Here is a 21,900-nt window from a genome sequence, read left to right as displayed (position 1 = left end):
TGCTGCAGCGGAAGCACAGACTGAATACGTTGCTGTGATATGCACGCCTCCGACTGCTATCATGTTTGTGGACACTAGCGCTCTCAGAGGCTAACCAGCTCTCAGAGCCCCCAGCAGTTTGTATTCTGAAAGATTGTTAGGATGGCTGAGGGACTGCTCATGAGAGTGGCCATGGCTTTGTGGAGTGTGAACCTGATGTCCACCCACAGGATAACAATTTGTCCTCTCTCCCCAGCCAGTGCCCATCCTATTGTTTGTGTGCCAGCCTGTCCAGACTTCTGCCTTCCATGCCCAGGTAGTGCCATCTACAGTCAGGTGCCTCAGTACAGACCTTGCTGAGGCATCTGCAGTCTCTCCAGTGAAAGTCAGCTTCCTTCCACTAACCGCGCTGTAGCCACTGGGATAACAGTGTGTGTGAGCACCAGGACGGGCAAAGGCACATGGAAGGCAAACACTAAGGGAAAGCAGAAGTGCAATTATTGACTCTAGCATGGAATAGTGAATGGCTTGCTTGACAAAACTAGTTTGAAGTGGTTGTTTGGTGGAGTTTCTATTTCGTCGTTGTGGACAAGAAGTGCCGGAGATTTAGGGAAGGTAAGGTGTAGGACTTTTGTGCATAAAGAGAGCGAGAGGTGAGGAACAGGAAAGACTGCCTCAAGAAATGTAACCACATCTTTGCCTTGTGCATCTTTTCTCCCTGTCAACTTCACCTGCTTTAAACAGTAGCTGAAAACTAGCAGCACTTCTAAAAACTGAGACAAGCTGGTAGGAATTAATCAGTAACTAAACTGAGTGTCGTTGATGATTCTTTTAAATAATGCTGGTGGAAGATCCTCTGTGACTGAGTGCAGATTCAACTTGTTACAGACAGGATGGGGTCTAATTTAAAACAGTCCTGATGTCTCCCCTCACCGCCAACAGAAAGATGCTCTTGTTTTGATTTTTGATTCCTCCCTTTATAAGTGGTGGCTTATTTTCCCAGTTTTACAGGGATCCAATCGTCTACCAATAACACCACAGCAAATTTAAGATGGAGTAAAATCAGAGGGTTAGTTTATTTTATACATGCGTGAAGAGGGTTCACAATGTTGTCTGCCTTTTTGCATTGATACAATAAAAGATGGATAAGGGAAAGAACTGTGACAAAATGAGAATTATTGTTTCTCTTGAGTTCAGAGTTGAGAATCAAAATTCCAGTGGTGCATTTCTTCAGACAGTGGGGCTAATGGAGATAATCTACTGCTCCAGTATCACTGACTTCCGCAATGAGAGAAGCATGTAGAAATGAATTAATTAGTCTTGTAGTAGGCACCGGTACAGAGTTGAGACGTTCCTGTGCAAAGAATGTAATTGGGGCAATTTTAAGTTGGATAGAGTTCTAGTTCTGCTGCAGTTTTATTGGTGGAAAATGGCAGACTGCCTCCTTTAGCTTCACAGTGCAATATTACATGTCCTAGCAGCTTGGGGAGGTCATGCGACATCACTCCCACTTCTTCCGTGTGTGTGTGTTTGTTTGTTGTGTGAATTGCAAGAGATCTGATACCACACCCAGAGTATTGCATGCAGTTTTGGTCTCCTTAAATAGGAAAGGATCTACTTGACAGAGGGAGGAGTGCAGATTCCTGGGACGGCAGGTTGGTTGGATGAGAAGAGATTGGTTTGACTTTGGCCCATATTGACTGGAATTTACAAGAATGAGAGGGGATCTCATTGAAACATGAAATTCTGACAAGACTGGACAGACAGGACGCAGGAATGATTTTCCTTTGGCTCATGGGGGTGGTCGAGAACAAGGGGTTACAATCTCAGGATATGGGGTAGGCCATTTAGGACTAAGATGAGAAAAACCTCTTCTCTCAGAGTGTGGTGAACTTATGGAATTCTCTACCACAGAAAACTGGGGGCCAAGTTATTGAACATGTCTAGGAAGGAAATGGAGTGGGAGTGTGGCATTTTCTATGTTTCTATGGCTCCAGAAAAATGACAGGACAGAGCTGAATTTTGTGGCTCTTGTGCTTTCCAGGCATCTTCTGTTGCATGACAATTCTTGCAATCTAATAATATTATTCGACTAATCATACTAGCCCCATAAATGTGGTTGCTTGCCCCCAGTGACTGGTTCCCTTTAAATAGCTCCAACAACCCTCAGGATGGTATTTAAGACAGGGAACCTGTAATGAAAATTACAAAGAACAGAACCTGAGTGTTAGTGCATGATGATCTTGCTCAGTGGAGGCAAAATCCATTTTTCTCCTGCCTCCGCTCACACTAGGAAAGTTTCTTCATATATTTAATTATTGTTTTTCTTTTTAAAGACATTTTTATGTGGCAACAATCTCGCCACCATTTTCCTCAATTCTCCTTGCTTGTTATTCGTCCAACAGCTTTTATAGGAGTGTTTTTGATTTTAGCCTCTCAAACAGAAGACAGCTGTAGTTAGCCTGTGTCTTTATGTTTGTATTTTCAGATCCAATACACAGACTTTCAGGTAAATAAAACACAGCTGTCCATAATTAGCCCGTCTCTGAAATGTTTACTCGAGAAACATTTGGAATAAAATTCCATTTTATTTGAGGTGCGGGAAGGGTGGGGGGGGGGTGAAGAAGCTCAGAAATGATTTTACACGTAGGGCGTGATACAGAGGGAAATAAAATATTCCATTGGTAACTATTATTTTTCTCAAATTTCATGTGCCTCTCCCAAACGCTGCCTGTGCCAATGGGCCACCGCAAGTGCATCGGAGCGAAACTTCTATCCGCCATTTTGCTGCAGTCGCTAAGCAATAGTGCTTTGAGCACATTGTAATACTTTTCTGCATATGGAATCATAAATCCAGTCTATCTTGTGAGTTATGCTTGGAAGGGAGCAGAAAATGTGCGTGCGGCAGGAATTAAGTTAGTCTTTTTTTATTCTCTCATGGTATGTCAACATTGCTGGCGAAGCCAACATTTGTTGCTTATCGTAGAATCCATACAGTGCAGAAGGAGGCCATTTGGCCCATCGAGTCTGCACCGACCACAATCCAACCTATTGCCACAACCCGACATATTTACCCTCCTAATCCCCCTGTCACTAGGGTCAATTTGGCATGGCCAATCAACCTAACCCACACATCTTTGGACAGTTGGAGAAAAACGGAGCACCTCGAGGAAACCCATGCAGACACATGGAGAATGTGCAAAACCCACACAGACAGTGACCCAAGGCAGCAATTGAACCCGGGTCCCTGGCATTGTGAGGCAGCAGTGCTAGCACTTTGGTACCGTGCTGCCCCTTTAAATGCCCTTGAGAAGTGCTGAATTGGAGGAACATGAAAACATGGGGACTGGTAGCAAAGAATCTGTTCTGAGGGGAGTAACTTTTATACCCGCTACTGCTGCTTCAAGGTGTAATGGCAGCGCTGAAGGGCCAAGCTGGATTACCAAGATGGCCGGGAGACTTGGGAGCAGAGTTTCATTTGACAATAACATAAAAGCAAATATTGCAGATGCTGGGATCGGAAACAAAAACAGAAAATCCCAGCAGGTCTGACAGCATCTGTGGAAAGAGAAAAGAGCCAACGTTTTGAGTCTGGATCTGAAATGTTGGTTCTATTCTCTCTCCACAGATGCTGTCAGACGTGCTGAGATTTTCCACCAGTTTTTGTTTTTGTTGCAAACATAATATTACTGTGTACCTTTCCACTTAAAAGACAAAGCTGAAGTTCCAGATGATTTGAGGACTGGCAAAAGACTTTTAGTTATGGAGGAGGTAGTGCCTGCCAGTTATAAATTTATGGGAGAAATTTGCAGGTCACTGCCAGCTTATTTTCACATTAAAAAAGGGCAGTACTGGCAACAAAATAGGATGGAAATAGAATTTCTGCCCATTCTGTATCTTAGGCAGATGAGGCAATGAGAGCTCACATTGGAAATGTGTGGAACGCTAACAAAAAATGCAAATCCATTCAAACAATGGAGTCAGGGCTCCACTACATGTTTTGGCCTGTCTAGTTCTTAATGCTGCCCACAAACCATGGGTGGTACAAGTTAGGAGGCAGCAATTTCCAATGCTATTTGAAGGGATCTTCAGGGTGCTGCAGTTTCCTCCTGCATTCCAAAGATGTGCAGGTGAGGTGGATTGTCCATGCTAAGTTTCTCCTTGGTGTCTGGTTGGAATCTAACTTGGTGCTGTTAGGCTTCTTACTGTATATTGGAGATGTGGCTTGTCAGTTAGCCCCTGAAAAATATGTGTGGCCTGGCTGAATTTATGCATCATTGTACTATGTTAAATTTGTCTGAATTCACATCTATATGAATAACGCATAAAGCCACCTTAACACGTTGACTCACGACAGTAGGTCACTGTTCAGCAATCAGAATATATTTACCTCACACTTTGAACATTTGAGTGGTTAAGTGCATACAGACACATTAAATCCCTTTACATTTTGAATGGCATCAGTGAAACCCTTAAATTGCTTAACTTAAAAACGCATTTCTTATGCTGCATCTCTTAAAACAGTAATTCAAAATCATATTTCTGTATCGTCCGCTGCATATGGTCAACATTTTAGCTCACCACCAGAAAGGGAAATTTGATTATTGTCGTCCAAATTTGTGAAAAATGTGCAAACATTTTCGTTGATAAAATTATTCACTTGAGACCCTTCAAATTGAGGATATATCCTAAAGGTTCAAATAATTTAAAAATTACAGCCATGTGTCTCACCTGACTGCCGGCTCCTGAAACATGCATCTAAATGTGAAGGCTTGAGTTTCATGTGACCTGGACTGACATTATTGAAATAAAAGGATGTTTTTGGTGATTATGTTAATAATATCCACTGTAACATTAAGTAAGCAGATACAAATCTGTTTTTTCTCACTGCTGTGAATGGCTTCTACTCAGTAGTTCTTTACCAGTATCAGTAATTTGAGTCTATCTGCTGCCGCTGTGTGGTCAGCAGGTAGAGGGACATTTGTATTATCAGGGGAAATGCACAGCTTTCTAATATTTCCACTCAAGGATTCGAGTTACAATCGCAACCCAGACCCTATCCCCATAACCCCATGCCTTTACCCTAGCCAGTCCCTTTGACACTAAGGGGCAATTTAGCATGGCTAATCCACCTAAGCCGCACACCTTTGGATTGTGGGAGGAAACTGGAGCACCCACTGAGGAAACCCACGCAGACACGGGGGGAACATGCGAATTCCACACCCATCACCCATGCCGGGAATCGAACCCGAGACCCTGGCGCTGTGAGGCAGCAGTGCTAACCACTGTGCCACCATGCCAGGGGAAACTTAACTTACAAGAGCAAGTGAGTTTAGGAGGACGCGGGGAGATTAAAAACACAGAAATTAATAAAGCATCTAGAAATTGGCTCCAACCTACGGACTTGCAGCTTAAACACGGCGTGTTTAACTGAGTGTGAGAAACTCCCCCCTCGGGAATGATGGGTTGCCAACTTAAATATGTTAATAGACTATTAAGAGTTATTTTTGTAGCGGTTTTGGAATTTAATTCTGTGCTCAGGTTTTCTAGGTTTTCAGGAACTTGCCAGTGAAGGCAAAGTGAGAAAATAACAAGCAAAAATTCCCCATCAATGCTGAAACCCCTTAGCTGTTTCCTTGGCTAGTTTTGTGAAAGACTTTTGCTCACAGTACTTGTTCCTGAGAGTTTATTATCATTACTTCACAGGCAATCGACGAGTGTTAGTTTGGGAGTCACTATCACCGCCTGGGAGGTTTGATTCTGTGATATGTCAGATCAGCTGGGGTGCCCACTTGTGGCGATTTCAGATTGAATCTCCAATTAGGAGCAAGTTTACCAACTTTGGCACGAAGAGCAGAAACAGCAGAACTACTGGGACAACAGCAATGTCGCCATGAGTTCTGTGGGTGTGCACAAAATCCACAGGGCAGCACGGTGGCACAGTGGTTAGCACTGCTGCCTCACAGTGCCAAGGATCCAGGTTCGGTTCTGACTGTGTGGAGTTTGCACATTCTCCCCATGTCTGCTTGGGTTTCCTCTGGGTGCTGCAGTTTCCTCCTGCATTCCAAAGATGTGCAGGTGAGGTGGATTGTCCATGCTAAATTTCTCCTTCCGGTCCGGGGAATTAATGGGGTAAATACATGGGATTACTATGGTAGGGCCTGGGTGGGATTGTTGTCATTGTAGCCTTGATGGGCTGAATGGCCTCCGTCTGCACTGTAGGGATTCTATGGGGTGAATTTTTCCCTTCTGCCCGCCGAGGGAATCGTAGCGGGTGAGGGGTGGTCCGTGGAAAGGTCCATTGACCTCGGGCAGGATTTTCTGGTTTGGGTGCAAGCATGGACAGAAAATCCCACCCGATGCTTCTGTGAGAGACATTAAGAGCAGCAGCAACCTCCTCCTCATAGAGCTGCCACTCCACAAGGCAGATGAGTGAGATGGCCTTCGCAGGAGGGGACACTCACAACACGGTAACATAGGGTAGATTTAGGACCCTTACATGGCAGGTTTTCTCTAGCTGAGATGGTTCACCATTGGCCGCTGACAGGGCTGGAAAATCCCACCAGGGGGAAGGGTTGGAATATCCCAGTCACAGGGTTTACAGAGAGAGAGGATCAGCTCCCTGGCCGTGTCTAAACATCAGTACCTCAAGAAGCTCAGAGCTTCACATAAGACTATTCTAGACATTTGCCTGAAGAGTCACTGCCATGAGGTGAACCTGCTAACAAGCGTTACCATCTTGCTTGACTCATTTGCATCAAGCTATTTCCAGGAATTATCCTACATGATACAAAAGTGCGTCAGACTGATGACTAATGCCATGTTTGTCAGGGCAGGTAATTATACACACTCTGCCACTGGTGAAGCAGTTAGAATGAGTGGGTTTGTGGATTTGCATGGTTTCCTATGGGTGGAGGACATCATTCAGTGCACTGCACGCATATCACCCAGGAGTGCTTGTGAGCCACTGGGGTGTCCACTCAATGTACAGCTGGTGTGCAACCACAAAATAATATTTCTGTGGGTGTGCCCAAGACTCCCAGACATCTGACATGATGCTTTCAGCCTGCATCAGTTCACCCTCGTTCATCTCTTCTCACTTACAGCAGACTTATCAATTGGCTGTTTGCAGGATAAAGCATTAATGATGCCATCTGAGAGAAATACAAACACTGAGACCCAGGAGTGCTACAGTGAAAGTCACATAAGAACATAAGAAATAGGAGCAGGAGTAGGCCAACCAGCCCTTCGAGCCTGCCCCGCCATTCAATAAGATCATGGCTGATGTGTCGTGGTCAATAAACAATTAATCAGCATGTTAAAGACATGCCTCAGACGCCTGTGCACCGGCAAATTGTGCGGAGGGTGTGGAGAGTCTGCAGAAGGATCTAGATAGGCTGGGCGAATGGGCCAGGAAATGGCAAATGGAATTTAATGTTGGCAAGTGTGAGGTGGTCCACTTTGGTAGGAAGAATGGTAGGAAGGACTATTACTTACGTGGCGAAAAACTGCAGCAGGCGACGGTGCAGAGGGACCTCGGGGTCCTTGTGCATGAGTCGCAAAAACCCAGCTTGCAGGTGCAGCAGGTGGTCAGGAAGGCGAATGGGATGCTGGCCTTCATAGCGAGGGGGATTGAATATAAAAGTAGGGAGGTCTTGCTGCAGCTGTATAGGGCATTGGTGAGGCCGCAGCTGGAGTACTGTGTGCAGTTTTGGGCGCCGTACCTGCGCAAGGATATTTTGGCCCTGGAAGGAGTGCAGAGGAGGTTTACTAGGCTGATACCGGAGTTGAGGGGATTGAGCTATGAGGAGAGGCTGAATAAACTAGGCTTGTACTCGTTAGAGTTTAGAAGAATGAGGGGAGATCTCATTGAGACGTATAAGATGATGAATGGGATGGATAGGATAGAGGTGGAGAGACTCTTCCCGCTCAAAAAAGACAGTAGGACTAGGGGGCACAGCCTCAAGATAAAGGGGAGGCGGTTTAGAACGGAGTTGAGGAGGAACTTCTTCACTCAAAGGGTGGTGAATCTCTGGAATTCTCTGCCCGTTGAAGTGGTGGAGGCTGCCTCGCTAAATATTTTTAAGAAGCGGGTTGATGGGTTCTTGATAAGAGAGGGGATTAAGGGTTATGGGGAGAGGGCGGGAAAGTGGAACTGAGCCACAACAGATCAGCCATGATCTTATTGAATGGCGGGGCAGGCTCGAAGGGCTAGATGGCCTACTCCTGCTCCTATTTCTTATGTTCTTATGTTCTTATTATCTACATGTACCAGCCACCATTTCCAGAATTTCCAGAGAATTAAAGGTTAAGGGGAGCAGGCGGGTAAGTGGAACTGAACCACTATCAGATCAGCCATGATCTTATTGAATGGCGGGGCAGGCTTGAGGGGCTAGATGGCCTACTCCTGCTCCTATTTCTTATGTTCTTATGATTACAGTGTGTTGTGCTCTCACAGCAGTGGAGTTCAGATCTTCAGGAGGAGCACAGAGCCTCTTCAGAGGTGGATGGAGAATAGGATGCAGCTAATCCATTAGCAGCAGTGCACATTGCTGCTTGGGATACCCAAGATGCCATCAGCCTGGCACAATTGCTTTAACTTGTGCCAGTGCATCCATCTGGCAACCACATGCTAAACCCAACCCATCTTTCCTCCAACATGAACCAGGTCTGCAATCATGCAAGCGTCTCTTTCTCATCCACCCACTACCTGGCATTGAATGGACTGATTATCCACAGGTTTAATGGCCATTTGCTATGCAGAGGGTAAGAATGGCCAAAGCAGGAAAGTGATGCAAAGAAATAGCATTTGAGTCGTTCATAAATGAAACATGAACTTGTCTAATATAATGTCATGCACCCACATGCATACCTGTGTGTTAGTACAAATCTTTATTCTTCCTTTTTCTGTTATTCCTACATGATACAATCCCTGTTACTGCAGCAGAGGTAGCAGCAAGCCAGTTCAAATCCTTGCCCTGTTTTTGATCAACATCCATTAAATCTTAGAATTTGTGAGGGTCCCATTAAAAACTGTTTCACCCACACCTGAGCAGGAGCAGATTTGGCCGATGGGCTTTGGGGCAGCACGTTGGCTATTGACTGAGGTGGAGTCCCTGATTTCCATATCCTTTCACCATCATCTTTCTCCCAGCTTACCTTTGCCTCCTCATAAGCAATAAGCTGGAGAGCCTGTTGCTGCAGGTCACTTGGGTGATGAATGACTATGGTTAGCCTTTCATCAGTCTTACTAAAGGAGCATGAGGAGGAAGAAAAGGAATGGAGGAGACAACTTTGACAGCCCCTTTCTAGCTGGGTTCTCCAGGGTTGTTCTCCCTGGAAAGACAGAGGCTAAGGGGCGACCTGATAAAAGTTTATAAAATTATGAGGGGCATAGATAAGGTGAACAGTTGGAAGCTTTTTCCCAGGTCAGAAATAAAATCAGAAGGGGGCACAAGTTCAAGGTAAGAGGGGAAAGGTTCAGTAGAGATATGCAGGGTATAGAGAGATGGGTGGTGAGGGCCTGGAGTGCACTGCCAAGTGAGGTGGTTGAAGCAGACACGTTAGCAACATTTAAGACATATCTGGATAACCACATGAACAGACGGGGTATAGAGAGATACAGGCAGTTGGTCCATGTAGGATAATGTGATCCGTGCAGGCTTGGTGGGCTGAAGGGCCTGTTCCTGTGTTATACCGTTCTTTGTTCTTTGAACAATCCAATCGAGTTCAATACCAGTAATCACAATGCCAGTTCCCCGTTCATCAAGTTTTAAACCTATCTGCCTTCAGTCATTGACCATCACAACTTCCATTTGCTACAATGCAATAGAAAAACCATCAGAAAATATCATCCTAAATCAAATTTATAAATGAAATCATCAAGTAAAAAAGTGAACTATACTTTCCCTTTTTGCCTGTCTTCCTTTGTCTTTTCTGTTTATTCATTCGTGGGACATGGGCATTGCTAGCTGGCTAGCATTTATTGCTAGTCACTAGTTGCACTTGTTCAGAGGGGAGTTGAGAGTCAACCACATTGTCTATCTCTGTACTTCTATGTAATGCTACCAAAGAGACTAAAACATGGCTGGTGAAGGGCTGTGGAGACTGCAGATGGCCTTGGAGGACATCACCAAACATCTATGACCCAGAAGGCCTGACTGCAGGCTGTGTCATTTTGGCATGGGTGGCAGCTGTCTGAAAGACAGACAACCGCAAAGGTACTGGCAGAGAGGCAGGGATGGACAGATGCTGTACCCTTGACTCTGCAACTACACCTCAGACATCTATTGAAGGACAGATAGCTGAACTGCCCTGCAATTCTCTTTACACACTGTAATTTACAACCATAGGCATGGTGGCTGGGAGGCCCATGGTAACATCATTTCTGTGTGCAGTGTGGCAGGGATGAAGCTTTTCCCTCTGCGCCACAGATCTGGGGCCCGTCTGTGCCTGGGTGCAGAAATTATTCGAATGAACAAGCACACAAAATTGGTGAGCTGCCTGTATTGCAATCAATGGACATGGGTTAAAAGTGCATTGCAATGCCTGTGTCCATTATCAGGAGCTATCCAGTTTAACCCCTCATGTGTTTGAGAATTTTTTGACAATCCTCTCTAACAGAAAGAAGCCCTCAGCCTGAGTTTAGAATTTAGTGTCTGCAGGGTCTAGCTCCTCAGAGTACTTCCTAAATGTGGCTTGACACTGGTGATGATCCCAAGCAGTGTGAGGTGGTTTCCCTGAGGGGATCTCTCATCGTTATGCTCCCAGAGTCAGAAACATACATAACTCCTGAATTATAGCATCATTTTTAATATCATTGTGAAGTGGAAACAGTACAAATGTTGCCACAAATCTAATGTAAATCTGAATTTTAGGAAATAGAAATTTAAATCTGATTTTTATTACTTCTGCTAGTATAGCCACAGGCTACACTTTCCACCCATCGACCATGAAGTGACTGATAATTTAGCCCATATGTCTTTATCTGACTTTGTTTCAGTTGACTGACATTTGTATGCGTGATTTATGATTTTATTTTTTGGTACATAGAAATGTTGATGATTTGCTAATGGCCACAATATTATCGTGCCTCTTGTGCGCAGGATTGTACTAAAAAAGGAAGGAGAGTAAGTTCATGGCGGATGAGTGCATTGATAACTATATTAACTGGTACATGACAAACACGGTCTTCTACATATATAACCACATTTCAGGGGATTCTCCATCTGATGTTGCCAATTCTATTCCCCCCATCCCTTGTGCGTTACCTCTGCACTGATATATGGCTCAGTGCTCTTCATTCCTTCAGCATGCAATTGTCGTTTGTCAGTGATCAAGAGCTTCCCAAGACCAACAATCATGTTGTACTGCTTCAAATGAATCTTCATTGTACACTCGCAGTGCCTTTGTTTTCTGCCCTGTTTTCTTCTGTCATTCGTCCATTTTCCATAAGGTTTATGATTAATAAGGGGATCAGTGGTTATGGGGAAAAGGCAGGAGAACGGGGATGTGAAAAATATCAGCCATGATTGAAAGGCGGAGCAGACTCAATGGACCAAGTGGCCGAATTCTGCTCCTCTGTCTTATGGTCTTATGATCTCCCTGCTTTGGTAATAATATGGTTTCCACCATAACAAATGTCCAACTCATGGGAGCTAAGCATTGATTATTATAGCTTCAATGCTGAGGCTGTCAACATTTGCTAGTACATCATTGTTTGTAATCATGGCCTGTCACCTAACATGATGTAATGTGTAAAGATGGAACTTTTCCAGCTGTTGCCTTCTATATAGTGCCCATGTGTTTTCCTATATATATATATATATTTTATATTTACATACAGAGTTATCTCCAGCATCACATGACTCTTTCATAGCTCAGCATAATCCCTCCTAAAATGCTTTGGACTTGATCCTACCAGGCATTCACACCACACTCCCTTGGGTGCCCAGCCAAATCTCTATTCACTGCAGCAGAATTGGAAAATCCCGCTGGCATGAATAGCTGGAACATCCCAGCCATTATCTTCCTCATTATGCAGCGCCAAGGATAGAATATTTTTCAAAAGCATTTCTATCCAACAAGACAAAATGGGTATATTTTGTTCCTGCTGTATTTTATTTTTATGTTTCATTTAGCTAGCAACTTCTGCTACTTAGGAACTGAACCATTTACTAAACCAGTGCATTCATTTTATGAATGATGAATTAGTGGGAGAGATGTTGAAGACTATCCCCTGGTGGAAGTGGCACTGTACCATCCCGGAAACGGGGGGGTGGGGGAAGTATGACTTAGTGACCCATTCCCTCCGATAGGCTGGCTGATGTTGCATTGCAAAAGGCCAACAGATGGAATACTCAGCTGAGTCCAGCATTAGGCCCTTTAAATATACAAAGTGGAGTCCTATGACAATTGGCATTTTAGGCTTTCATTGGGTGGAACCTAAAATATACACATTCTGTATTGTACACATTGAGTGAAGCCTGTCGTGTGTATATATATATATTCTGTAGTGCCCACATTAGGTGGAACCACTAGCATGCATATTCTGTAGTATACACATTGAGTGGAGCCTTCAGTATACACATTCTGTAGTGTACACATTGGATGGAGCCTATGGTTTACACATTCTGTATTGTGTACATTGCATGGAGCCTGCAGTACGCATATTCTGTATTGTACACATCGGGTGGAGCCTGTAGTACACACATTCTGCTTAGTAGCTAATGCCCCATCCAAAAATGAGTCCAAAAAGTTATATTTTAGATCATTTTCATGGGATCAGGAGGAGCAGGAATTGTTCTACAAAACAAAAAGCCTACCTGAGCCTATGCTGTATTGGGTCCTCAACCCCTGAAAACAGCCCCTTCCCCTGAATGTACCGTTTCTTTGGGGTCAGAAACTGGGCAGGAGGTCTGATGTAGCAGCAACCCAGGCTCTCAATTTCCATTGACAGCCTGCTAGCCATATGTTAAGTTCCCTGTCTCGTAAAGCTGGCTCAGCTTTCCCTCAGAATTGTTAAACAGCCAGCAGAACATTACTCGGGGCAAAATCTACCCCAGCGTTTAATATGCTAATTGCAGGCTCGCATGCTTATTTGCTTTGTTCTACAAGTAAGTCAAATAAAACATTGTTCAGTAGCTGAACTAAAGTCTAACAAAACCTAAATGTTTCAACGATTGTACTTGATCCTAGGAGGAGGCAGATTATTCAATTTGAATGTCCTGGCATATTAGGAAGTGTAGCTCCAGGCCAAAGGACATCTTTTCTATTTTAATTCCTGCGGATGTTTGACAGCCTTACACAATTGTGAAAGATACATCATGATTTTCGGCTGTTCCTGGTTGAACATCAAAGAGGATGTAAAGCATAGGGTAAATTTTCCTGAAAACACCATTGAATATAAAAACAGTTAACACAGCAGGCCAGCATCAGAGAGTTCATTTACCTTAACAAGCAAAGATTAACTTTAAATCCTTTTCTCACAACTGTGTAAAGGAATGAATTCGCAGAGCAGCACAACACATGGTTTAATAACATATTTGACCTGATGTTTTATTAGACCAACTTGAATTGAAATATCTTTTTCATTGACACTAAGAAATTAAACCCCTTTGTTTGCTTCCCGCTCACTCTTTTTTAGAGAATTTGTCATTCATTATCCAAAGTAATACAAATGTTGAATGCTAATATCTGACTGCTATTAATATAGCTACAAAAAACAGTCCGTTTTTAAGGCTCTGAAGAAGACTCGAAACGTTAACATTGTCTTGTTCTCTACAGTTGCTGCCAGACCTGCTGAGTTTTCCCAACACTTTAGACACAGTCATAGAATCCTTACAGTGCAGAAGGAGGCCATTCGGTCCATTGAGCCTGCACTGACTCACTGACAGAATATATTACCCATGGCCTAACCCCCGAAACCCGACATATCCTCCTAATCTAAACATCTTGAGACACTAAGCTGCAATTTAGCATGGCTAATTCAACTACCCCGCACATCTTTGGACTGTGGGAAGAAACTGGCACACCTGGAGGAAATCCACACAGACACGGGGAGAATGTGCAAACTCCACACAGAGGCTGGAATCGAACCGGGTTCCCTGGCACTGTGAGGCGGCCCTGCTAACCACTGTGCCACCGTGCTGCCGTTTTATGTTTTATGTCAGATCTCAAGCATCCGTGGTTTTTTGCTTTTATTTTGTTTTTGAAGGTCTTTATGTTTACTGAATATTTTGTGATTTTTGTTTCACCTAAATAATCCTCATCTCTGCAGGGAGAAAAAGGCATTGCGGGTCCACAAGGATTACGTGGAATGGTAGGATTAAAGGTAAATTATTAATTTACTGCTTTTTCAAAATATATTAGACTGAATTTTACAATCCCCTATCCCATGATGGGTCTGAAGAGACAGTGGGAGAGAGGTCTCATAAAGTTCAGAGGGCAACATTCTCCATGTCAACCTGTCTTTCCTGAGTTATATGGTGTGGGAGGGGAGCATTGGGTGACATGCCCACCTTCGGACCTATTGAGCTACTGAACTGGCCATGAAGGGTCTCATCCTGCCCCAGCCAATGTTTTACCCATGACAAGCAGAGGCCTATGTCGTGTCTGAACCCCAGCAGCTTTAGCAAGGGTGGGATGACCTCTTTTACGGTGGAATCACCTGTCACCAGCTGATTCAACCTCTCCTGCCTCCCCCTGTGCCAAGGTCAACTCTCTGTCCAATCTCTTGAACCAGCCCTCCATCCCCTTGCCATTCTCAATGAGACCCTGCAGCCCCAGACTTACCTGGGCTCTTCACACTGGGGACTGCCTGTAGTCCCAGTCTGGACAGCACTCCCAGTTGGCAGTGCTGAGACTGCAGAGGACTACAGAGCTGGTAGCCGTCAAATAGGACAGCAGGTCTTGAAGGAGGAATTTCTTCCTAAGAAAGAGGCAGAAATCTCACCTCAAAATAATTAGCACTGCTCCCAGTATTATATTGCTGTGGACCAGCCATCAGATCTTGGTCACGATCTCTCCCTACATTTTAGCAGGGGGTGAGGTGTGGGACCACACTGACCTCTAACTATCTTCAGATAGGTTAATTAAGTTACATACAAACATATGAATTAGAAGCAGGATTAGGCCACTCTGCCCTCTGAACCTGTTCTGCCCTTGGTAAGACCATGACTGGTTTGACTGCTACCTCCCATCTGCCCCCAATAACCTTACATCCTTTTGTTATCAAGAATTGATCTACTTCCGCTTTGAAAAGTTTACCATAAAAACATTATCTGTATCATCCTGAAGAATAAATTATTGTGACATAACTGTAATACAATAATCAACAATTGATTACCAGGAGGAAGGGTCACTTTATATACATATCAGTTCACTTTTAATTATAGATACAAACAGAGATGCTATTGAAAAACCATTCTTCAAACAGAACATAATGTCAAAATGACAGGCAGAATTTTTGTGAGAAACTCAAAAACAACCAGCATCATTCAACCAGATTCAATTACAGGGTAAGGATGAAGTGCGAAGCTGTCTATACAGTTAAAATAGCTTCAGTTATAGAATCCCTACAGTGCAAAAGTAGACCATTCGACAGAACAAGTCTACATCAATCACAATTCCATCCAGGCCCAATCCCTGTAACCCCATACATTTATCCTGCTATTCCCCCTGGCGCTAGGGTCAATTTTGCACGATCAATGCACCTAACTCGCACATTTTTGGAGTTTAAGGAGAAACCGGAGCACCTGTAGGAAACCCATGCAAACATGGGGAGACTGTGCATATTCCACACAGACAGTCATTCAAGGCCAGAATTGAACTTGGGTCCCTGGTGCAGTGAGGCAACAGTGCTAGCCACTGTGCCACGCTGCTGCTAATAACATGAAAAGTAAAAGCAAGATTTGAATCAGAGCTCTTTGTACTCCCTATCCCCAGTAAGTCACTTCATCTCTAATCTCTATCATGTCTGACCTCCAGTGTATCCCCAGTGCCTAAGGTGTTTGTCCTTAGCTATTGATCTTCTTTTGGCTTTTCCATCCTGGTTCTGCAACTGTCTCCCAAACAATGTCCCAACTTGTACTTTCCACCCTTTCAAATGTAGCTTAGCAAAGGTGACAGAACACTTAGGCATGGTGTAGTAACATTCCGGAGATCTCAAATTGCTGGTCTCACCTCTTCAGTCACACTATTATTTGCCTTGCCCACTTTGTGCCCAGATTTCTGCTTCATATTCTCAGAATGCACAGCACCCAGGGATTTTCCATTATTCTAAAGGTGTTATAGATGTACATATGAATTAGGGGCAGGAGTAGATCTTTCGGCCTCTGGAGCCTGCTCCACCGTTCAATAAGATTGTGACTGATCTGATTGTAACTTCAACCCCCTACGTCCCTCTCTACCCCTAATAACCATTCACCCCCTTTGTTTAACAAGAATCTATCTAGCGCTGCCTTAAAAATATTGGGAGATTCTGCTTCCATCACCTTTTGAGGAAGAGAGCTGCAGAAATTCATGATCCTCTGGTAGAAAAAAAATTACTCTCGGCAGGATTCTCCAGTCATGTCTGTGGTGGGACCCGTTGCAAGCGAGAACGGAAAATTTGGCTTTCCAGTCAAAACTCCATTCATTTCTAGTGGCACTGGAAAAGCCCAGCCATGAACAAGGATGGAAGATTTTGGTCTCTGTATTAAATGAGTGACCCCTTATTTTAAAATAGTGACCCCCAGTTCTACATTCTCCCACATCCATTCTTGTCAATACCCCTCAGGCACTTAAAGGTTTCTTCTAAACTTCAAGCTTTCCTCATAAGACAACCGACCCATTCCTGGTATTCATCTATTAAATTGTCTCTGAACTGCTTCTGACACATTTACATATTTCCTTAAACAAGAAGAAAGGGCTCCAGATGTGGTCTCACTTGTGCTCTGTACAACTGAGTCATAACCTCCCTATGTTTGTTATCAGTGCCCCTAATAATAAATGATAAATTTCTATTAACTTTCCTAATTTATTGCTGTACCTGCACATTGGTGAATATGATTGATGGTTTTCTGTACAGCAACAAAGACTTCTCAAAGACCAAAGCTGCCAAACAAATTAATTTGACACCTTGCAATTATTTTGTCAGTGGATATAAGTATTGTTCTAATTTAAAATTCCTGCAGTATATACAATATGTAAGAATAAATCAAGGGAGGCAAGCTTTTTGAGTCTGTAAAGAATAAAGATTAGCACATGATTTGATTATTATTGAATAACATGAATTTAATTAAATCATAAAGTACACAGTTGTATTGAATTACGATTGCACGCTGAATTTTAAACTGCAGTCAGCAGAGTTTAACACAGATATCGTGGAATTTGTTTTAGGGTGAACCTGGAGAAAAAGGTGAAAAGGGGCGTGCAGGATTGAATGTGAGTAGCAATGTTGTTGGGTTATATTCATTCTGGAGTTAAGGTACAGTACTACATTGTGAGAAATAATAAAAATTATTATTCTGCATATTATATCTGTTACTATCTGGAACAATGTGACTTCATTATCTTTCAGCTGTGTTTTCTCTCTCCAACACCCCCCAGGAGGGACTACACCAGTAAAATTCTTCAAGTCATCTTTAAATGATAAGGAAGGTTTCCTCTGTACTCCGGGTGTCATTAAATAGTAAATGATTCGATTATGAAGGTGGTTTCTATTAACTAGCATGCAAGAGAAACATGCCCTCTATGAGAAGACTAAGTCATATGTTGTATTTGCACATATCAGCCTGAAACTTAGGCTGAGATTTTCCAGCCATTACAGCCAGTGGGATTCTCCAGTCCCGCAGCAGTGAATGGGTAATTGGCTGAGCACCAAGTTCTCCATCCTCACTTGCAGCGGCAGCAGAGTTTGAACGACCAGAAGCTGGCTGTCCAATCAATCCCCATCCACTGGTCCTTCCCATTGAATCTGCTTCCATCACTCTTGTGCAATCTGTTCAAATAGTTTTTCCACAGCCATATTCTTCTGGAGATTAATCTTGAAGTACAGCAAAGCCACACTCTGGCCTTCCACTGCCCATAGCATGTCAGACATGCTGAAGTGTTTGATAGCTGTGTATTACACAGCTGTTTCTGCGTGATCATGCATGGTAAGATCATTCTTTGACACACCAGGCACATCTCTGATGGACACAAGGAGCATCAGGACTACTTTAACTGGCATCAGCAGCCATGGAAAAGTTACTGATTGCATTTTGTGTGCTGAGCACATCTGGTGTGAAGGAAGTGGAGAGATCACCACGGTGCAGTGAGCGAGGTTTGGGATGAGCACTGTTTGTACCTGGGATTGCCAGCACCAGAAATTTAGAAGTCACCCTAGTCCAGCTAGTCAGCTGAAAAATTCGAACAGATTTCCTCAAGCAGCACTAGCCACGGTGGCACAGTGGGACAGTGGTTAGCAATGCTGCCTCGCAGCACCAGGGACCCAGGTTCAATTCCTGCCTTGGATAACTCTGTGGAGTTTGCACATTTTCCCTGTATCCACGTGGGTTTCTTCCGGATGCTCGTTTCCTCCCACTATCCAAAGATGTGTGGGTTAGGTTGATTGGTCATGCTAAATTGCCCCTTAGTGTCAGGATTAGCAGGATAAATATGGGGTATTAAGGGGATATGGTCTGTATTGGATTGTTTTGGTGCAGGCTGTATTGGATGAACGGCCTACTTCTGCACTGTAGGAATTCTATGATTTTGTTCACTGAATATCTCCTCTATATTTGTTATCACTTTGTATGAAGGGTCAAAAAGGTGAACAAGGAACAACAGGAATCATAGACTACGATGGAAAAATTCAAGAGGCACTACAGGTAATGTCTTCACATATGAATATGAATTAGAATATAGAAAATTGAAAGGAACCTGACACAAAGATTATGACAAAAAGTTGTATTCCAAATGCCAAACTAAATCAAGGGTTGAACATTTACCATATTGATATATTTGATTTGATTTGATTTATTATTGTCACAGGGCAGCAGGGTAGCACAGTGGTTAGCACTGTGGTTAGCAGTACTGCTTCACAGCTCCAGGGACCTGGGTTCGATTCCCGGCTTGGGTCACTGGCTGTGGGGAGTTTGCACATTCTCCTCGTGTCTGCATGGGTTTCCTCTGGGTGCTCTGGTTTCCTCCCACAGTCCAAAGATGTGCAGGCTAGGTTGATTGGCTATGCTAAAAATTGCCTGTTAGAGTCTTGAGATGCGTAGGTTAGCAGGTAAATACGTAGGGATATGGGTGTAGGGCCTGGGTGGGATGGTGGTTAGTGCAGACTTGATGGGCCAAATGGCCTCTTCCTGCACTGTAGGGTTTCTATGATTCTTATATATTAGCATACAGTGAAAAGTACTGTTTCTTGTGCACTATACTGACAAAGTATACCTTTCATAGAGAAGGAAACAAGAGATATATGCAAAAAGTAAACATTTTCACCAAATCCCAAGAATCTTATCAATATTGGATGTGGAATGGTGACAGGATTTATAATTGCAATTTTCATTCAGCTCCATTAGATGTCTGCCATTGTGAATTCCAGGGTCAGGGTGCCACTTTGAAATCCAAGTTAATGTTTTTCAAAGAGATGTACATGTAATGGTTTTATCCAATTGTTCCTTGGGTTTGATCCAAATTCCAAATAAAAGACCAAATTCTATATTGCAATGCAGCTCAGATTACTTTCGCATGTCACCACCTTCTAAACAAAATGTCAGCTCTGGTCTAATTGTACATGCCTTGCAGTTTGGCTCAGCTTAAGTTACAATTTTGAAAAATGTCAAGCATTTCCAAAAGCATTTATAAAATTGTAACATAATTCTGTTCACATGGTGCCTTCACTCACTTCTTGCACTGTAAGAACATGGGAACAAGAGAAGGCCTTTTACACTTTGAACCTGCACACTAATCCTATACACTCACCTTTGCCCCATTTCCCTAAATATCTTTGTTTAGCATGAGGCCACACTTGGAGTATCGGGCACAGTTTTGGTTCCCTTATTTGAGGAAAGATGTAGTGGTATTGGAGGCAGTTCAGAGGAGGTTCCAGAGATAAGGAGTTTGTCATATGAAGAGAGATTGAACAGTTTAAAAGTTAAAAAGTTTATTAGTCACAAGTAAGGTTTACATTAACACTGCAATTGCTATGAAATTCCCCCAGTCACCACATTACGATGCCTGTTCAGCACATCCTTCAAACTGTGAGAGGAAACCTTAGGCCTATACTCTCTGGAATTTAGAAGAATGAGGGGAGATCAAATTGAGGTACACAAGATGATAAAAGATATGGTTAAAGTAGACTTGGAGCAGATGCTTCCTCTTGTGGGGCATTCTAGGACAAGAGGTCATAGTCTTAGGATAAGGGACAGCAAATTTAAAGTTGAGAAGAAACTACTTCTCCCAAAGGGTTGTGAATCTGTGGAATTCACTACCCCGAAGTGCGGTGGATGCTGGGACTGTGAGTAAATTTAAGGAGGAGTTAGATAGATTTTTAATGAATAACGGGTTGAAAGGTTATGAGGAGAAGGCAGGAAAATGGGAATGAGGAGCATATCAGCCTTGATCAAATGGTGGAGCAGACACAATGTGCCGAAGGGCCCAATTCTGCTCCAAAACTTATGATCTTAGGAACTTGTGAACTTGTAAGCTGATTTAAAAATTAACAATTGATTTAGCATTTAAAAGAGAGGTCCAAATATTTCCTAATCACGTGACAGAAAGCTCTGACTGTAATATAGCATCATGCAGAGCAGAAGGAGGCCATTTGGCCCATTGAGTCTGCACCGACCACAATCCCACCCAGGCCATATCTCCATAATCCCATGCATTTATTCTAGCCAGTTCCTCTGACATGAAGTCTTCAGACAATGCCTCCTGGTCCGAGACTCCCCGACTTTTCAGAGAAAAGAAAACAGAGAGCAGTTTCTTTCTATCTATCCTACAAGAAGCAATTGTACTGGGTAATTATCCAACGCTGGACTTCCAGCCCACATATATTCATTCATGCGGATGTCACCGGCTGGGCCAGCATTTATCGCTCATCTTTCGAGCCACTTTTTAAAAAGTCTGCCCTACAAAGAACAAAGAACACCACAGCATGGGAAACAGGCCCTTCTGCCCAACGAGCCCACGCCGCCATTTTAACATTGTGAGTTCTCTCTTCCACCCATGACTCTTGTCTATGCTTATGGCACTCCACATTGGAAACCAGATTGAGGGGAGACTAATTTAGGGACAATTTGTTACACCAATCAGCCTAAGAGCACATCTTTGGGATGTGGGAGGAAACCGGAGCACCCAGAGAAAACCCACGCAAACACGGGGAGAATGCGCAAACTCCCACAGATACTGGCCCAAAGCCCTGCAACGATAACACGCCAGGGTAGCACAAAGCAGGCTGAGGGTAGGACTTCTGTCCGCTCAGTAGACAGGAAGTCCCGCCCTCAAGAGAGGCCAGCTAATCAGATTGGCCAGCAATTGCTGCAGTGGCAGCAGCACCCGAAAGTGGTAGTGGACATACCAGGACTGCAATCATCTCCACAAAGAAGAGGAATGGTCACAGGAGTGAGACAAGTCCCGGGGTTAGAGGGTGCATGGGAAGGGATGGGGGACACTCTAGGTTTTGGGGGAGGGGGTTGGGTGTTGGGTTTTGGAGTAAAGCTGGGGAGAAACTAAGGGGAGGGGATGACCACTTGAGTCGAGGTAGCCCCCATCTGCAGGGCACCTACCAACTTGTGTGCCCCCTGCCCAATCTTTTCAAAATAGCAGTTTTAAAAACAGCCTTTGGAGTCTGGCCCACTGGGCACTGCCCAGCCTTCAATGGCAGTGAAGGCAAATTGAGGCCCTTAAGTTCTACTTAATCGGGCAGCTAAGATCTCCTTTAGATCCTGA

General features: G+C 43.7%; 1 protein-coding gene across 1 annotated transcript in view; it reads left to right on the top strand.

Annotated features, from left to right (window-relative positions):
* Positions 1–21,900, top strand: part of LOC145351488 (uncharacterized) — a 166,773-nt gene that overhangs the window by 109,177 nt on the left and 35,696 nt on the right. The window contains exons 9-11 of the mRNA XM_080201085.1: positions 14,258–14,311; positions 17,359–17,403; positions 18,762–18,830. Of these exons, the coding sequence (XP_080057211.1) occupies positions 14,258–14,311; positions 17,359–17,403; positions 18,762–18,830 (168 nt within the window). The remainder of the gene's footprint in view (positions 1–14,257; positions 14,312–17,358; positions 17,404–18,761; positions 18,831–21,900) is intronic.

The sequence above is a fragment of the Carcharhinus amblyrhynchos genome, chromosome 13 (genome assembly GCF_965287045.1).
Source record: "Carcharhinus amblyrhynchos chromosome 13, sCarAmb.v2.hapA, whole genome shotgun sequence".
Classification (NCBI taxonomy): domain Eukaryota; kingdom Metazoa; phylum Chordata; class Chondrichthyes; order Carcharhiniformes; family Carcharhinidae; genus Carcharhinus; species Carcharhinus amblyrhynchos.
The sequence above is the reverse complement of the archived record's forward strand: the minus strand, read 5'-3'. Positions and strand labels throughout refer to the sequence as shown.